The sequence below is a fragment of the Gallus gallus genome, chromosome 27, assembly GCF_016699485.2.
Source record: "Gallus gallus isolate bGalGal1 chromosome 27, bGalGal1.mat.broiler.GRCg7b, whole genome shotgun sequence".
Classification (NCBI taxonomy): domain Eukaryota; kingdom Metazoa; phylum Chordata; class Aves; order Galliformes; family Phasianidae; genus Gallus; species Gallus gallus.
In genome coordinates this window covers 1,237,858-1,254,302 of record NC_052558.1, presented here as the reverse complement: position 1 = coordinate 1,254,302, position 16,445 = coordinate 1,237,858, and the positions used below count along the sequence as shown (strand labels likewise).

The 16,445-nt window shown below is 60.5% G+C and overlaps 1 protein-coding gene across 1 annotated transcript; it reads left to right on the top strand.

Moving 5' to 3' along the window:
• Nucleotides 1–1,295: 1,295 nt before the first annotated feature.
• On the top strand, nucleotides 1,296–16,384 carry PLEKHM1 (pleckstrin homology and RUN domain containing M1). Its single transcript, NM_001030924.2, is given in 13 exon segments — nucleotides 1,296–1,332; nucleotides 4,102–4,178; nucleotides 5,268–5,515; nucleotides 6,226–6,849; nucleotides 7,394–7,652; nucleotides 9,130–9,364; nucleotides 9,922–10,815; nucleotides 12,515–12,660; nucleotides 12,737–12,930; nucleotides 13,928–13,991; nucleotides 15,083–15,240; nucleotides 15,514–15,658; nucleotides 15,660–16,384. Coding segments are annotated over 12 exon segments (3,021 nt in total). The 5' UTR covers nucleotides 1,296–1,332; nucleotides 4,102–4,136; the 3' UTR covers nucleotides 15,672–16,384.
• The last annotated feature ends 61 nt before the right edge of the window (nucleotides 16,385–16,445 follow it).

Sequence of the window (16,445 nt, the reverse complement as noted above, 5' to 3'; positions counted from 1 at the left end):
GTGGGTGGGGCAGTGTGTGTGTGTGCAACTGGGTTCATGTGTGGGTCTCTGTGCACATATTGGGTCATGTGTGGGTCTGTGTGTGCACATATGGATACATATGGGTCTGTGTGTGCACATACTGGGGCACGTATAGGTCTGTGTGTGCACAGATGGGTACGTGTGTGGGTCTGTGTGCACATATTGGGACACATATGGGTCTGTGTGTGCACATATTGGGACACATGGGTCCATGTGTGCACATATGGGCACATATGGGTCTGTGTGTGCACATATGGGTATGTGTGTGGGTCTGTGTGTGCACCTATGGGCACATATGGGTCTGTGTGTGCACATATTGGGTCACGTATGGGTCTGTGTGTGCACAGATGGGTACGTGTGTGGGTCCATATGTGCACATATGGACACATATGGTTCTGTGCATGCACGTATGGGTACGTGTGTGGGTCTGTGTGTGCACATATGGACACATATGGGATATGGGTCTGTGTGTGCACATATTGGGACATGTATGGGTCTGTGTGTGCACAGATGGGTACGTGTGTGGGTCTGTGTGCACATATTGGGACACATGTGGGTCTGTGTGTGCACATATGGATACATGTGTGGGTCTGTGTGCACATATGGGCACATATGGGTCTGTATGTGCACATATGGACATATATGTGGGCCAGTGTGTGCACCTATGGGTACATGTCTGGGTCTGTGTGCACATATGAACACATATGGGTCTGTGTGTGCACGTATGGGTACATGTGTGGGTCCATGTGTGCACATATGGACACATGTGGGTCTGTGTGCACATATTGGGACACGTATGGGTCTGTGTGTGCACCTATGGGTACGTGTGTGGGTCTGTGTGTGCACATATGGACACATATGGGTCTGTGTGTGCACATATGGCCACATACGTGGATGTGAATGTGCCCACGTGGGCACAGTGTGGGTCTGCGTGTGTTAACATTGTGGTGCACGTGTGGGCTCACGTGTGCGCACAGACGGACACGTGTGTGGGTCGGTGTGCACGTGTGGGTAAACGTGTGTCTGCTGTGAATCCACGCGTAGTACACGCGTGGCTCTGTGTGCCCCCATAGGGGTACGCGTGTCCGTGTCTGTGCGCGCACACCGCTCCGTACCCCCCGCCGACGCTCCGCCCGCGCTCCCCCACGTGCACGCGCACCCGACCACGCGCGCCCCCGCGCCTGGCCCCGCCCCCACCCCGCGCAGTGGGCGTGGCCTCCCCGCTCGGCGCCGCCCTCTGCGTGATGACGTCACGAGGAGGCGGGGCGCGCGGCCGCCACTTCCGGGTTTCCCGGCCGGGGCGCGCAGGCGGTGAGCGGCAGCGGCGGGCGGGGCCGCGCGGGGGGAGCGGGCCGGGATAGGGGGCTGCAGCGCCGCGCCGCAACGCCGCGGGGTCGGGCCTCGTAACGGGGCCCGGCGGCGGAGGGCCCGGCAGGAGGAGAGCCGCGGGGCCGCGCTGCGCCCGGTGGGGCCGCCGTAGGCCTCGGGACTTCTGCGTGCCCGCGGCGGGGCTGACGGGGGCCCTATGGACGCTGTGCCCGCGGCGGGGCTCATACGGGCCTCGTGCTCCGCAGGCCCGGTGCCCGCAGTGGGGCTCACGTAGGCCCTGAGGTCCCATTACCCGCAGTGGGGCTCATGTAGGCCTTATGGACCCATTGCCCGCTGTGGGGCTCATGTAGGCCTTATGGACCCATTGCCCGCTGTGGGGCTGATGTAGGCCCTGAGGTCCCATTGCCCACAGTGGGGCTGATATAGGCCCTATAGACCCATTGCCTGCAGTGGGGCTGATGTAGGCCCTATAGACCTCTTGCCTGCTGTGGGGCTCATGTAGGCCCTATAGACCCATTGCCCACAGTAGGGCTGATGTAGGCCCTGAAGTCCCATTGCCTGCAGTGGGGCTGATATAGGCCCTATAGACCCATTGCCCGCAGTGGGGCTGATGTAGGCCTTATGGACCCATTGCCCGCAGTGGGGCTGCCGCAGCGCCGTGGCCCATGGGCTGTGTGTCCCCATGCTGGTACAGCCTCGTGCCCTGCAGGCCCTGTGCCCTCTGCTGGGGCCGTGTCGCCCCCACCCCGCAGGTCCCATTTCCCCCATTGGGGCTGACATCGTTCCAGGCTGCGCTGCGCCCCATTCCCACCGTGTGGTGAATTCTGTTCCTGCCGTGCTGACGTGGATCGGTGCGGCCACGAGGAGCTCCGCTCTGTGCTCTCAGTGCCGCCCTCCCCAACAGCAGCCCCTGATCCAAAGGGCCGCTGCCTCCCCTCGCTGTGACAGCCCTGAGAAGCGCCGTCCTGCAGCCAAAGGCTCCGTGTGGAACACCCGGCTGCTGCAGGCACAGCTCAGCCCACGGCAGTGGGGTGACGGCCCTGCAGCAGTTTGGCATCAGCGCATCGCCCTGCTGGGAAACGGCACGGTGCTGGGAGGGAGATGGGGTCAGAGCTGAGGTCCCACAGCTGCGAGCCGGGGGTGTCCTGGGGGTGTCTGGGGCCTTTGGGGCGGGCTGAGCGCCCTCCTGCAGGCACTGCCCATCCCAGCACTGCCCATCCCAGCACTGCCCATCCCAGCACTGCCCATCCTATCCCAGCACGGGCGGTGAGCAGCGCTGCTCTCATGCTTGGAAAATGAGTCGTTCCCTTCGCAGCCCTGACTCAGCGGCACGGCGCTGCTCGGTGTTTTCCACCTGCAATGTGCTGCTGGTCGGGGGCTGTTTGGAACTCAGCGGGAGAGCGCGGAGCTCCGGGACGGAGCGGACCGACCCAGAGAGCCACTGTGAGCGCACGGCTCTGCTGCTCGCCGGGTGACCGCACCGCTCTCTGTCCTATTCCCCTCTGTCACCTCGAGCTGTTCGGGGTGGGGACTGCGGGGAGGCAGCGCCGATCCTCAGCCGTGAGTTCACACCTCCACCCCACGCAGTGCCTTCCGCAGCGCTGCGTCCGGCGGGGAGGAGCAGCCCCGGGTGCTGTGGCTGAGCTGGCGGTGCTGGGGCAGACAGGTCGGGCCGGTTGTGCTGCTGGGAGCACTGAGCTCCGTCCTCCGCCAACCTCCAGCCCTGCAGAGCTGCTGCTGGCACTGCTCGTTGGGGACAGCGGGGCGGGCGATGCGGGGTGCGCTGCCGGGACCTCACGGCCCCGCAGAAGGGCGGTGTGGGGTCGGGGGTTCTGCAAGTGCTGCTCTCCCGTGGGCCGGTGTTGCAACCCTAAGGGGAAACCTCGTGATGAGCGGTGGTGAAAACAGTTTCCTTTCCTATGAGATCGGCTGTTGAACTCTGGCTGCGGGGGGGGGGTGGTGGTCAGGGGGCTGTATGGGGCTGCTCGGGCTGGGATTCGGGGTTCTTGCTTGGAATCTGAGGTTCTTCCTTTGGATTTGGGGCTCCTGCTTGAGATCTGGGGTTCTTTCGTGGGATTTGGGGTTCTGGTTCAGGATTTGGAGGTCTTGCTTGGGATTTGGAGTTGTTGTTTGGGATTTGGGGTTCTTTTGTGGGATTTGGGTGTTTTTCCTGGGATTTAGGGTTCTTGCTTGGGATTCGGAGTTGTTGCCTGGGATTTGGGGGTCTCCCTTTGAATGTGAGGTCCTTCCCTGGGCTTGGTGTCCTCGCTCGGGATTTGGGATGCTCAGAGTTTGGGCCCCCTCCGCGACTGCCCTTTGCTGTGCGAGCCGATGGGATGGGAGCAGCCAGGCAAACCAAAGCCCTGCTGGGGCTCTGCCCTCTGCTTCCACAGCGCAGCCACAGCGAGCGCTCCCGCATTGGGGGAACGGTTCCTCTCTGAGCTCCGTGGCTCTTCGCAGTGCTTTGTGCTGCTCCTGGAGCTGCCCGTGGGCCCAAAGGCCGATGAGTGGGGATGGAGCTGAGCCGGGGGGCAGCTGAGCTGAGATGCTGCTTTGCTCCCACACCTCCGGGCGCAGCCAGGTGCCGTCCACAGCTCCACAGGGTGCAGTCCGGATGCTCTGTGGGGTTTCTGTGCTGCCAGGAGTGGGGCAGTGCTGGAGCGTCCCCCCACCCCGGCTGCAGCAGCTGCAAACTGCATTGGGAGCCCCAAAGTGCCCTCCGTCCGACTGACGCTGCCGTGTCCCCCACAGGTGACATGTGACCGCGGGTGGGAGCAGCAGCTGAGATGCATTCGAGCCACGCCGATGACCCCAAGGAAGTCATCCAGGTGAGCTGTGCTCCCAACCCTCCAGCACACACCAGGGACCCCCCGGGCACTGCTGGGATGTGGTGGTGCTCTCGGGTGGTGCTTACACCCCTCTGTAGCTGCATGTGGGACACACAGACCCTGCGGGACGTGGGCACGGCGCTCAGCCCCTCTGCTGGGGGGGCAGCAGTGCTGTGTGCATCTCATCCCCCTGCAGCAAACACAGCTTTGTTTGCACTCTGTCGCTGTGTGCTGAGAGATCAGGGGCAGCTCGGGGCTGCACTGCAGGGTTAGGGCACGTGGCCTTCAGCTACGGCTGCAAACCTCGTTTGGGTGCTGGCAAAACATTCAGGGCTGAGAATTCACTGCAAGCAAACGTTCAGCTGGGAAAGGCAGAGCTTTGCTGTCTGTAGAAGCGCTGTGCACTCTAAAAGCCCAGAAACCCAACGAGCCCCAAAACATGAGCTGTGGGACGGGCAGTTGGCATCCATGACTCATTTACAAAAGCCAGGTGGACTCTGATGCCAAAAGAGTGAGTGCCCAGCTCGGCTGGGTCAGCTCCAGTGCTCATTGGCAGCATCTGCAGAGCACGTGGATTGGGCAGGAGCTGCTCGGTGCCTCTGGATGAGCTTGGCAGCTTGGCATCCCCATAGCTTGCAGCCCAGCATCCCAGTTGCCTGCAGCCGTGCATCCTGGTTGCTTGCAGCCCAGCGTCCCCACAGCTTGCAGCTCAGCTTCTTCGTTGCTTGCATCCCAGTGTCCCAGTTACTTGCAGCTCAGCATCCCCAAACCTTCAGCCCAGCATCCCAGTTGCTTGCAGCTTGCCTTCCCCATAGCTTGCAGCCCAGTGTCCCAGTTGCTTGCAGCCCAGCACCCCTTGCAGCTCAGCATCCTGGTTGCTTGCAGATTTGGGTCCCAGTTGCTTGCAGCCCACTATCCCTGTTGCTTGCAGCCCACCATCCCAGTTGCTTACAGCCCAGTGTCCCCATATCTTGCAGCTCAGCATCCCAGTTGCTTGCACCCCTGTTGCTTGCATGCTTGCAAATGGTGTCCCCATCGCTGCCTTTTTCCCTGACCCTACAACCTAACCCTGCACCTCCCTGTCTGCAGCTGATCAAGAAGCAGCTGGTGAGCTCCATCAAGGCCCTGCAGAAGCAGTACGTCTCCTCGGATGCGGTGGTGACCAGCGATGATGGGAACGCCAACACGCTGTGCTGTGCCCTGGAGGCCGTCTTTGTGCACGGGCTGAAGGCGAAGCACATCAGGACGGAGGCGGGGGGCAAAGGGAGGAAAGCAGGCGGCCGGCTGCCTCTCCCCCAGCCCGTCTTCTGGGCCCTGCTGAAGGGCATCACACACCGGTGTGTTCCCATGCCCGTTTTTCTGCCCTCTGAGATGGGGGGGACGGCCAGCTGGCCGTGCTCTGCGCCCTTCAGCTCAAGCTGTGCCATCTCAGAGGGTGTTGGGTCCCGAAAAGTGTGCGTAGGAGGGCAGAGCGCTGCTGGGGGGCACCTGGTGGTGTTCCCCCCCCCACCCCCCCAAATGACATCCCATACACAGAGAGGTCTGAGATCCCCCCTGGCCCCATCAGCTGCTCACGAGCGGATGGTGAGAGCGCTTCGGTTCCGTGCAGGATGGTTTCGTGCCCTCTGAAGGTGGTTTTCCTCTGCCTCTCAAAGACAACAAACCTGTTGTGTTTTTCCCAGCAGTGAGGTGGGGGCAGGCAGGGCTCGGGGGAAAAGCAGCCAAAATGAGGGCAGTGAGGGTGGCTGGAGAGCTTCACACGGCGCTCCTGCGTTCCTTCTGCCTCGCTGCGGCGCTCAGATGCATGGTGGGCACCGATGGGTGATACCAACGGGTTTTCCCCTCCCTTCCCCCAATGGAAGCAGGGGAGATGCCTCCAGCCAGAAGGGCTGAACCCGATATGTTTGCTGTAGGGGGAATTCAGAAGCTGTTTCCCCATAGGAAACCACGACCTATCAGCACCACCTCCTGTAGCGCAGCGCTGTGGGAGCGCATCCCTCACATCCCTCACATCCCACTGAATTTTTTCTTCCCCTCACCCCCCCAGGAACATCATCTCGGAGCTGGAACAACTCATTTTCATCACCACGGACGTGGGCCGCTGCCGGGCCTGGCTGAGGCTGGCTCTGAACGATGGGTTGGTGGAGTGCTACCTGAAGCTGCTGCTGCGCGAGCGCTCCCGCCTGCCCGAGTTCTACCAACCCACAGCGCTGCTCCTGGACGCCGAGGAGTGTGAATTCCTCCTGAGCTACCTGCAGGGCTTGTCGTCCCTCACCTTCCAGCTGTCCTACAAGTCGGCGGTGCTCAACGAGTGGACGGTCACCCCGCTGTCCCTCTCAGGGCTGTGCCCCGTATCCGAGCTGCTGGAGCCCCCGGCGGCCGAACCTCAAAGAAAAGCGTCTCTGGGTTCCATCTCCCAATCTTCGGGCTCTGATGAGATTGAAATCCAACCCCCGGCGCTGCCCATCTGCAAGGCGGGCGACAAACCCAAGCGGACGTCGTCCTCGCTGAGCCTGAACACCACGGGTTCGTCACAGCTGTCCTCCAGCCTGGGCTCTGACAGCGTGCAGCCCCACTGCGCCCGCAGCCCCGAGCGCGGCGATGAGCCGCTGTCCTGCGACTCCGACCTGGGCACGGCCACGGCCGAGGACCTGGACAGGTCACTGCAAGAGTGAGTCCCTCCTCCACACCTCTCATTTCCTCCCCGCTGGCTCTCTCTGTTTAACGAGTTTTCCCCTTGGGAGCAGCCTGAAAGGCAAAAAGAAGCAGCACGACGGTTTCTTTAAGCGTGTTTTGGCCGCAGCTCAGCCCAGGCTCATTAGGAGCTTTGGAGCACTTGAAGCTGACGCTGCTAATTGCTCAGCTGTTTCCCATGGCTTAGAGCTCTGCTCTTGCCTTTGCTCTCAGCGCCGTCACCTGCTTGTGGCGCTGGGCAGGGATGATAATCCTGGTGCAGAACTCGTGACTCGGTTCTCAGCCCGGCCCCGGTTTGGTCGGAGCGTGCTGTGCTGAGCTGGGGCCATGGGAGTGCCTGCTAACAGCTACCGAGAACACGGCTGTTTGGCAGCAGCTGGCCTCCTTTAGCTCACCCTGTAAGCTAATTAAAATCCCCTCACATCGTTAGGGAGGGCATCCTTTGCCCTGAGGGCGCACACCCTGCTTTCTGCTTGACGTGCCACCAGCAGGGCGATGCTCACTGCTGCTTCTCTTCAAAGGGTGCTCTCCGAGTTCAGGAAAGCTGAGCCGAGTTTCGGTGCCCCATCGGAGCAGCTCATCCCGGCCGTGCTGGGCTGCTCCCCGCCGCCCCCCGAGGACACCCACCCACCGCCTTCCCCCCCACCAGCTGATGCCTGCGCTGCTCCCCAGGAGGAGGACAGCATCCCGACCCCACGGCGCGTGGATGGGGGGAAGGAGGGCCGCGTGGTGCGCAGCCCTGCTGCCAAATTCCTCTGCTCCCCGCTGCCGGGCTGCTCGGTAGGTGTCACAGCTCAGAGGATCCTCGTCTCATCCTTCCTGGCTAATGGGGAGGGGTGGTGAGGCGGGTGGCAGCATTGCTGGGCTCGAAGCACTCATCTCCAGAGCTGCCAGCAGCACTTCTGGTGTAAATAATGCCCAAATCCATTCCCAGCCTCCCGGATCCCACTGAGCCATCCTGGGGATGCTGGGTCTGAGCAGGCACCCCCCAGCACAATGAGTGCCCGCGTGCTGGGGATGCACTTCCCACCCCCCTGAGCATCTCTCCTTCGGGTCCGCGTTCCTTTGGCTCTTTCCCAGCTCTCCCGTCTCCACCGCTTCCTCCTGGCTTGGGGCCAGCCTGACTAATCTATGGATAACATACGGTGTCAACAGGAAACCCCCTCCTGCTCTGGCATGACTCACGGAGCAACCTGCATTCCTCATCCCGGGGTAAAACAGGGCCTTCCAACACCTCTTTGCTGCCCGTTCCCACCATGGTTTTGTTTGTGGTTGGGATTAAATGCTCTTGGCAGGCAAAGGGGGGGCCGGTCCTGGTGGGGACCAACGTTACTGCACGTGGGTGCTGCAGGGATGCACTCCTCCTCCTGAGCCCCTCTGTGGCGTAGGGGGACAGAACCAACCTGAGTGTGTTTCTGTGCTCTCAAATCCCACCACTCCTTTGCAGCCGAACCCCTCAGCAGTCGGAGGGCACCGTGCATTGCACTTTGCTCCACTCCAGCAAAACCAGAAAGTGGTGTGGAGAGGAGGGCCAGGCAGCAGCCGGGTTTATCAGGGAGATAGAATCATAGAGAGTCAGTAAGATTGGAAAAGGCCTCTAACATCCAACCATCAGCCCATCCCCACCGTGCCTGCTGGGTCGCATCACCGAGTAGAATCACAGAACTGTGAAGGTTGGAAAAGACCTCCAAGATCTCCAAATCCAACCCCAACCCATCCCCACTGTGCCCACTTACAGAGTCATTCAGGATGGAAAGGACGGTTGGATTTGATGATCTTGGAGGTCTTCTCCAACCTGAATGATTCCATGGTGGGGATGGGTTGGGGTTGGACTTGGGGATCTTGGAGGTGCACCCATCCCACCGTGCTCATTCTCTGAGTTGTTAAGGTTGGAAAAGACCTCCAGGATCCCCAAGTCCAACTCCAACCCATCCCACTGTGCCCATCATCCAGGCTGGAGATCTCCAAGGCCAACCCCAACCCATCCCACTCTGCCCACATGTAGAATCATTCAGGCTGGAGAAGACCTCCAAGATCTCCAAATCCATCCATCCACCCAAATCCTTCCCCCCACGCCCACCAAACCACGTCCCCATATGCCACATCTGCACATTTCGTGTCCCTGCACTGCAGCACACAGCCTGGATGTGCCCAAGCAGCCCGGATGGCTGCGCCGGGTGTGCACGGGGTCACGGTGGCTGTGTGTGTTTGAGTTGGTTGATGGATATTTGGATCTGTTGCATCCCTTTTATAACAGAATAGGAAGAGTTGGATCTCAGAAGACGATTTCTACAGACCTTCAGCAGGGGAGAGCGATGAAATCCCAGCTGATCCCAACGGCTTTGTGCCGGATGGGGCCGGGGAGGGCCCGACCTCGGGGCTGCTCAGTGCTTTGGATTTGGAAAGGCCGTCCCCACCGCCCTCCCAGGGCCCCAGGCTGTCCCCCGAGCGAGAGCAGAAGGGCTTCAGCGTCGTGCATCGCCGGCAGATGGGTACGTGTGCCCCATGGCACTGCTGTGGGTCCGTTTGGGAGCAGTGCATTGCTGAGTGCTGGCAGTGCTGAAAGCCCCACGGGTGGTGCTCCCGTGGCACTGCTGAGCCCATGGGGCACTGCTGGGACGCGTGAGAGGGGATGGGATGCTCCGGGTGCCGCTGTCCCCGTGCAGCACAGATTTCCTTTACACCCTCCCTCTCATCCTTAGCCTCAAAACCAAGAGCCTATGGACCGTGATGGGGCCCAGCAGACTCCTGCCCTGTCCCTTATTCCACTGGAATCCCCTTCCGTATTCCACCAGGATCCACTCCCCATCCCATATTCCACTGGGATCCCCATCTCACGTTCCACCAGGGTCTGCTCCCTGTCTCATATTCCACTGGGATCTGTTCCCCCTCCCATATTCCACCAGGATCCCCATCCCATCTCCCAGCGGGATCCCCATCCCCTATTCCACCGAAGCCTCGGTGCCTGTGTTTGCACGCTGTGAGCCGCCTCCTGGCTCTCCTCCCTCCCCCCTTCGGCTCCCACTGAGCCGCCCCCTTTTCCCCCAAGGTCTCTCCAACCCATTTCGGGGACTCCTGAAGCTGGGCAGCCTGGAGCGGCGCGGGGCCATGGGCATCTGGAAGGAGTTCTCCTGCGAGCTGTCGCCGCTGGAGCTCCGGCTCTTCCTGGACCACGAGGACCGCATCTGCGTGGAGAGCTTTTCCCTGCTGCGCTGCGAGTCGCTGGCGCTGACGCATTCGGATGGACGCTTCGAGCTGGTGTTCCTGGGGAAAAAGCTCTGCCTGAGGGCTCCTTCCCGGGACGAGGCTGAGGACTGGCTGGATCGGATCCGCGAGGCGCTGCGCAAGGTCCGCCCGCAGCTGGAGGAGGAGGAGTGGGAGACGCTGGAGTACCCCGAGGACGGTGGGGATGGCTGTGAGCCCTCTGCTCCGCTCCAGTATGAAGCACCTGGGAACGGCTTGGACTGGACTTTATCCCACAAAGCAGAGCTGGATGCCATCAAGGAGTCCATTCTGTACGCGGACGTAGATAAGACGTGGGTCCCTTTTATATTTTCCCTCTCACTGGAAACCTTGAAGTGCTTTAAAGTGCGGAACAACGACAAAATCTTGAGCAACAGCTATGGCATAGAGACGATCCAGGACATCCTCCCCGACACCAGCCTGGGGGGACCCTCCTTCTTCAAGGTGATCACCTCCAAAGCTGTGCTGAAACTGCGGGCCGAGAGCGCGCAGGAGGCTGCGGCATGGAGGGAGCTGGTGCGAGCGGTGCTGGGCTCCTACCTGGAGGGAGCCGAGGAGGCACTGACCCTGGGGGGCGGCTTGGACGGCCATTCCCAGGTGCTGCTGAAGAGCATGGTGAAGGAGAACGGCTTCTTGTTGCAGTACCTGGTGGCCATCCCCGTGGAGAAGGGGCTGGACTCGCAGAGCTTCATCTGCGCAGGTAGATGGGGCTGGTTTGCAGTGAGGAACCCAGCTCTGCATTGTGTTCATTCAGGTTAACGAGGTTGTGGTGTTGCCCCTCTGTTGGGCTTCAACCCCAAATTCTGTGCTGTCTTTGGCACACGGAGAATCCCCCAGCACCGAATCTCCGTCCCCATCTCACCCAACGCATCAAACCATGCTCTGCTGGGGTGCTGCCCAAGAGATCTGCAGTGTAGGCAAAAGGTTGGCTGTAAGCAACCTCATTTGGAGCTGATGGACCCCCATGGTGGGCATCCAGTGCCCACAGCCCACAGGGAAGTCATGCTCAAAGGCAATCCCGTGGAGCAGGGCAGTTTTTCCAGTAAGGCTGCTCTGGGTGTGACAGCTGGTTCGTGCAGCACTCGCGTGACCTTCCACCGCCTCCTGGTTTAATGGCATAACACCCACTGACCTCTCTGGGAGCTATAATTTCTTCTGTACCTCGCTAAGATAATTAAGCTTCAGCTTTTCTCATGCTTCAGTTGTGTTTCTCATCCCCTCCAGCAGGTTCTTCCTTAATCTTTTTTCCATATTTTCCATTTTTCGGTCTCTACCTTCCCCCCAGGCTGTGTTCTTCCACCTTCCAACAGAGGGAAGCAGCAAACTGAGGACACCCATCTCCCTTCCCCGTTTCTTTGCTTTGCATTTCCTTAGGTGTCTGCTGCCTTCCAGCCCTGACACCCGTTAGGACAGGAGTGGTTTCCCAGTGTGCCAGGGTAGGAGAAGAAATGTAGGCTTCTTTTTTTGATATGCAACACCCGAGCTCCATAAAACGTCGGCAGTGCACTGCAGATTGCAAATAAGTGAATGTTGAAGCTTTCTGGAGGGTGATGGGGTGGCCCTGGCTCTTCCTGGGGCAGACACAGACCCACCGACGCCGTCTGGGTTGTTTTAGAGAAGTGAACCCATTAAAAATAGCACCCAGAGTTTTCCTGTCTTCACGACTCCGTTCAGATGGAGCAGCTGTTCAGAGCACTGTAGCTCTCCCCCAGGAGCTGAGCCAGGTTCCCCTGGCTGCAAACACCTCAGTGTTTGCTTCTCCCATCCCCAGGCGATGGGGTGGGCGGGTGGAATGTAGGTTGTGCCCTACACTGCTGTGATGTCCCAAAAGAAGGGCAGGGGGAATAAACAAACACTTTAAACCCATAGTCATAGAACAGCACAGTTTGGAAGGGACCTCAAAGATCATAGAACCATGGAATGCAGCATGGTTGGGTTGGAAGGGACCTTAATGATCACAGAATCATGGAATTGTTAGGTTGGATTGAGTAGGGTTGGGTTGGCAGGGAGCTTAATGATCGTAGAACCATGGAATGGTTGAGTTGTGTTGAGTAGGGTTGGGTTGGGTTGAGTAGGGTTGAGTTGGAAGGGACCTTAGGGATCATAGAACCATGGAATGGTTAAGTTGGGTTGAGTTGTGTTGAGTAGGATTGGGTTGGAAGGGACCCTGAAGATCATCTAAATAATTTATGGATTAAAAGTGGGATGGGTTCAGGAATGATCACGATGCCTTGTGTATGAAGTTGGTCAGTCATGGTCTAACTTAACCCCGAGCCCCCTGGCCCATGCTTTACCCAATGTCCACCCCGTTCCCAGGTTTTCCTGCCCCATGTCTCACCCCACATCTTCCCCCCAGGCCAAGGGGTCCCCTTTCACCTCCTGTTCTCTGCTCCCCAAAGGCTGCTCCAGGCAGATCGGCTTCTCCTTCGCCAAACCCAAACTCTGTGCCTACTCCGGGCTCTACTACTGCGACAGCTGCCACCGGGACGACGAGACGGTCATCCCCTCACGCCTCATCCACAACTGGGACCTGAGCAAGAGAGGGGTGAGAAGGATGGAGCCGTGCCTGGGGGTGGTCCTGGGGGTCCCTCTGGGTGACCCTCGCCCTCTCTCTGCCCTAGGTTTGCCGTCAGGCGCTGAAGTTCCTCACCCAGATCTGTAAGCAGCCACTGATTGATCTCAAGTTGGTCAACGAGAGCCTCTATGACCACGTGGAGAGGATGAGGCGCATCCGCCGGAGCCGGGAGCAGCTGAAGCTGCTGGGGGATTACCTGAGTGTGTGCCGCAGCGGGGCCCTGAAGGAGCTGAGCAAGCGGTGAGCACCCCGAGTGCTGCGGGGTGTCACCCTGCGCCGTCTGTCACCGTTGCTGCCGTGGTGGGGTTGGAAGGGACCTTAGAGGTTGTAGGATTATGGAATCACAGCATGGTTGGATCAGAAGGGACCTTAAAGATTGCAGAGTTACGGAATTGGGGTGCAGTTGGGTTGGAAGGGACCTCAGAGGTGGTAGAGCCATGGAATCACAGCATGGTTGTGTTGGAAGGGACCTCAGAGATGGTAGAGCCGTGGAATCACAGCATGGTTGGGTTGGAACGGACCTCAGAGATGGTAGAGCCGTGGAATCACAGCATGGTTGGGTTTGTAGGGACGTCAGAGATGGTAGAGCTGTGGAATCAGAGCATGGTTGGGTTGGAAGGGACCTCAGAGATGGTAGAGCTGTGGAATCAGAGCATGGTTGGGTTTGTAGGGACCTCAGAGATGGTAGAGCTGTGGAATCACAGCATGGTTGGGTTTGTAGGGACCTCAGAGATGGTAGAGCCGTGGAATCACAGCATGGTTGGGTTTGTAGGGACTTCAGAGATCACAGAACCACAGAACTTCCCCCCCACAGCCAAGCTCAGTCTCTCTCTCATTTGGAAGCCATGCCCCCCTGTCCTGCCCCCACCAAACCACGCTGTTCCTGACCCCCCCCCTGAGTGCCGGGAGCCATTCCCATGGGATGTGGGTCGGTTTTCCCCTCTGTTTCTGCTGGAGGAAGCTCCCCGTGTGTCTGTGGGGCGGCGCGTGGAGATGGGCCGGAGGAAGCGCTTTCCTGGCTGGGGTTGGACAGGAAACACCTGGGCAAACAGATGAGAGATTTCTTTTCCCCCTTTTGAAACGCTCCCAAACAATTCTCAATGGCAGGATCTGCGATGCGTTTGCTTGGCACGGTGTCAGCTTTGCGGTCACCCGGAGCCTTCATCCCCTGGGCTCTTCCTCACCCCTCCGGGATGTGGGAAGCTCCCACCGAGCTCCTCTCTGTGCTTATTTACAGCCTCGATCACAGGAACTACCTCCTGGAGTGTCCCCACAAGTACAGCGTGGCCGACCTGCAGCAGGTGAGCACCCCGTGCCGTGCTGGTGGGTGCCCCCCTGGAGGGGCTGCGTCCAATGGGACCCTTCTCCAGCAGCAGATTTCACAGCGCTCCGCTCCTCTTCGCTTCCTGTCATCACCACAGCTTAGGGGCTAAAATCATGGGGTGGGGTGGGGTGGGGTGGGGTGGGGTGGGATGGGGTGGGTTGGAATGGGGTGGGGTGGGTTGGGAAGGGGGTGGGATGGAGTGGGGTTGAAATGGGATTGGTTGGGATGGGATTGGGGTGGGTTTGCGTTGAGGTGGGATGAGGTTGGGATGGGATGGGTGGAGTTGAGAGGTTGGATTGGAGTGGGATGGGATGGGATGGGATGGGATGGAGTTTGGTTGGAGTGGGATGGGGTGGGTTGAGTGGTATGGGAATGGGATGGGTTGTTGGATGGGGTTGTGTTGGGATTGGTTGGGGTGGGATGGGATGGGATGGGATGGGATGGGATGGGATGGGATGGGATGGGATGGGATGGGATGGATGGAGTTGAATGAGGTTGGGTTGGAGTGGGATGGATCAGGATGGAGTGGGTTGAGTGGGGGTGGGTTGGGATTGCATTGGGGTGGAATGGGTTGAGTGGGAATGGGATGAAATGGGATTGGGTTGGGATGGGATTGGGTTGGGATTTTTTTGGGATGGTGTTGAGGTGGGATGGGGTTGGGATGGAATGGATTGGAGTGGGTTGAGGGGTGTGAGGGTGGGGTTAATTGGGATGGTGCTGTGGTTGGATGGGATTGGGATGGGACGGGGATGGGAGGGGACTGGGATGGGTGGGGTAGAGTGGGATTTGGATGGGATCGGGTTGGGGTGGGTGAGACTGGAGTGGATTGGGGTGAGATGGGATGGGTTGGGGGGACCTCGTGCTCCAGGAGCTCCAGGAGAACCATTTCACCCCCGTGTGCCCCAACACTGCTGCACCACACAGAACTGCGCCCCAAATGGCGCTCAGTGCGTTCTGCAGCTGAATATCACTGACCCCAAAGCCGTGAGCCCCACGCGGGCACACGGGGCTGCCGAGGCCGTGGGGGACTCTTTGTCTGCAGAGGATGACCCCATCCGCGCTCTGCAGATCTCCGACGGCGCCTTCGAGCCCTTCCTGCTCTCCCTGACCCACTTCGCGTCCCACCACGTCTACAGCTGCGATCTGTGCACGCAGCGCGGCTTCATCTGCCAGATCTGCGGCGGCAGCGACATCATCTTCCCCTTCCAGCTGGACTCCACGGCCAGGTGGGCTTTGCCCGCGGCGCTGAGCCCGGCGTGCAGAGCGGCCGCTGTGCGCTGCAGGGAGAGGAGCTCCGCCGGCAGCGCCGCTCCGTTCCTTTGCTCAGCCTTTGGCTCTGCGGCTCTCGTTGGCGGCCGTCGGCGTCCTGGCGGCGTTGGGCTTCGGGGCAGCTCGGGGTTGGGGGGCTGCGGCTGCACCCCTGGCTCCGGCAATGGGGCCGAGGGGCACCCCGAGCTGCAGGCGCCCAAACCACGGCGCGTCCTTTGTTCTTTTCCCAGGTGCAAAGACTGCAAAACTGTTTTCCACCGGGAGTGCTACGGCAGCACCGCGTCCTGTCCGCGCTGCGAGCGCCGGCGGCGGTACCGGCAGGAGCGCGAGGAGGAGGAGGAGGAGGAGGAGGACGGGGAGGAAGGCAGCGCGGGGGCCGATCCCATAGAGCCTGCAGCCATCCCAAAGGCGGCGGCGGATGAGGTCCCCACCAGCCCCAAAAGCAGCGGGAGGCGGTGCACAACGGGGTGTCAGCCCAGCAGCCGTGGGGTCACCCGGAGAGCCCACGGCCAACGGGGGGCGGATGAGCAGAGGGGGCTGTGGGGCTGCAGCCGTCCCCTACCAACACCCCACCGATGGGACGCAGTGACACTGTGACGGGTTTGGGTGTCCCTGGGGGGTGTGGGGATGTGGGGATACGGAGGTGGGGGCTCCCCGGGGCCTGCAGTCCCCATCCCTTTGGGGTTTCTCCGTCCCCATCCCTTTGGGGTTTTGGTCTCTCCATCCCCAGGGGGACACGGGGACGGGGGCTCCCCACACTTTGGGGTCAGACGTGCCAAGGGAACACGGGGCTGTGCAATGCCACCCACCGGGATCGGTGCCGTCCCCCACTACCAGCGCCCCAACGTCCCCCACATGGCACCGGGGGCTCACGTGCTGTGCAGTGGGGTGGGCTATGGGGGCAGCTGCCGTCAGTGGGGCCCGGACCCGAGGGCTGTGTGAGCTGTGCTGGGTGAGCTCGGGGCTTTTTTGGGTGTGGGGTTTTGCAGGGAGCGCCGGGTGGCAGCGCGGGGCGTTGTGCCTTATGGGGCAGAGCTGCTCTGCCACCCTTTTAACCCCCGGCCCTTCTGGGGCCGCAAAGAGAGTTTTATTTTCCTGTCAGTTCGGTGTGAGAATGATGGACGTTCGTTTGGTGTTCTCTGGGGCCGCCCCTCCCCGACTC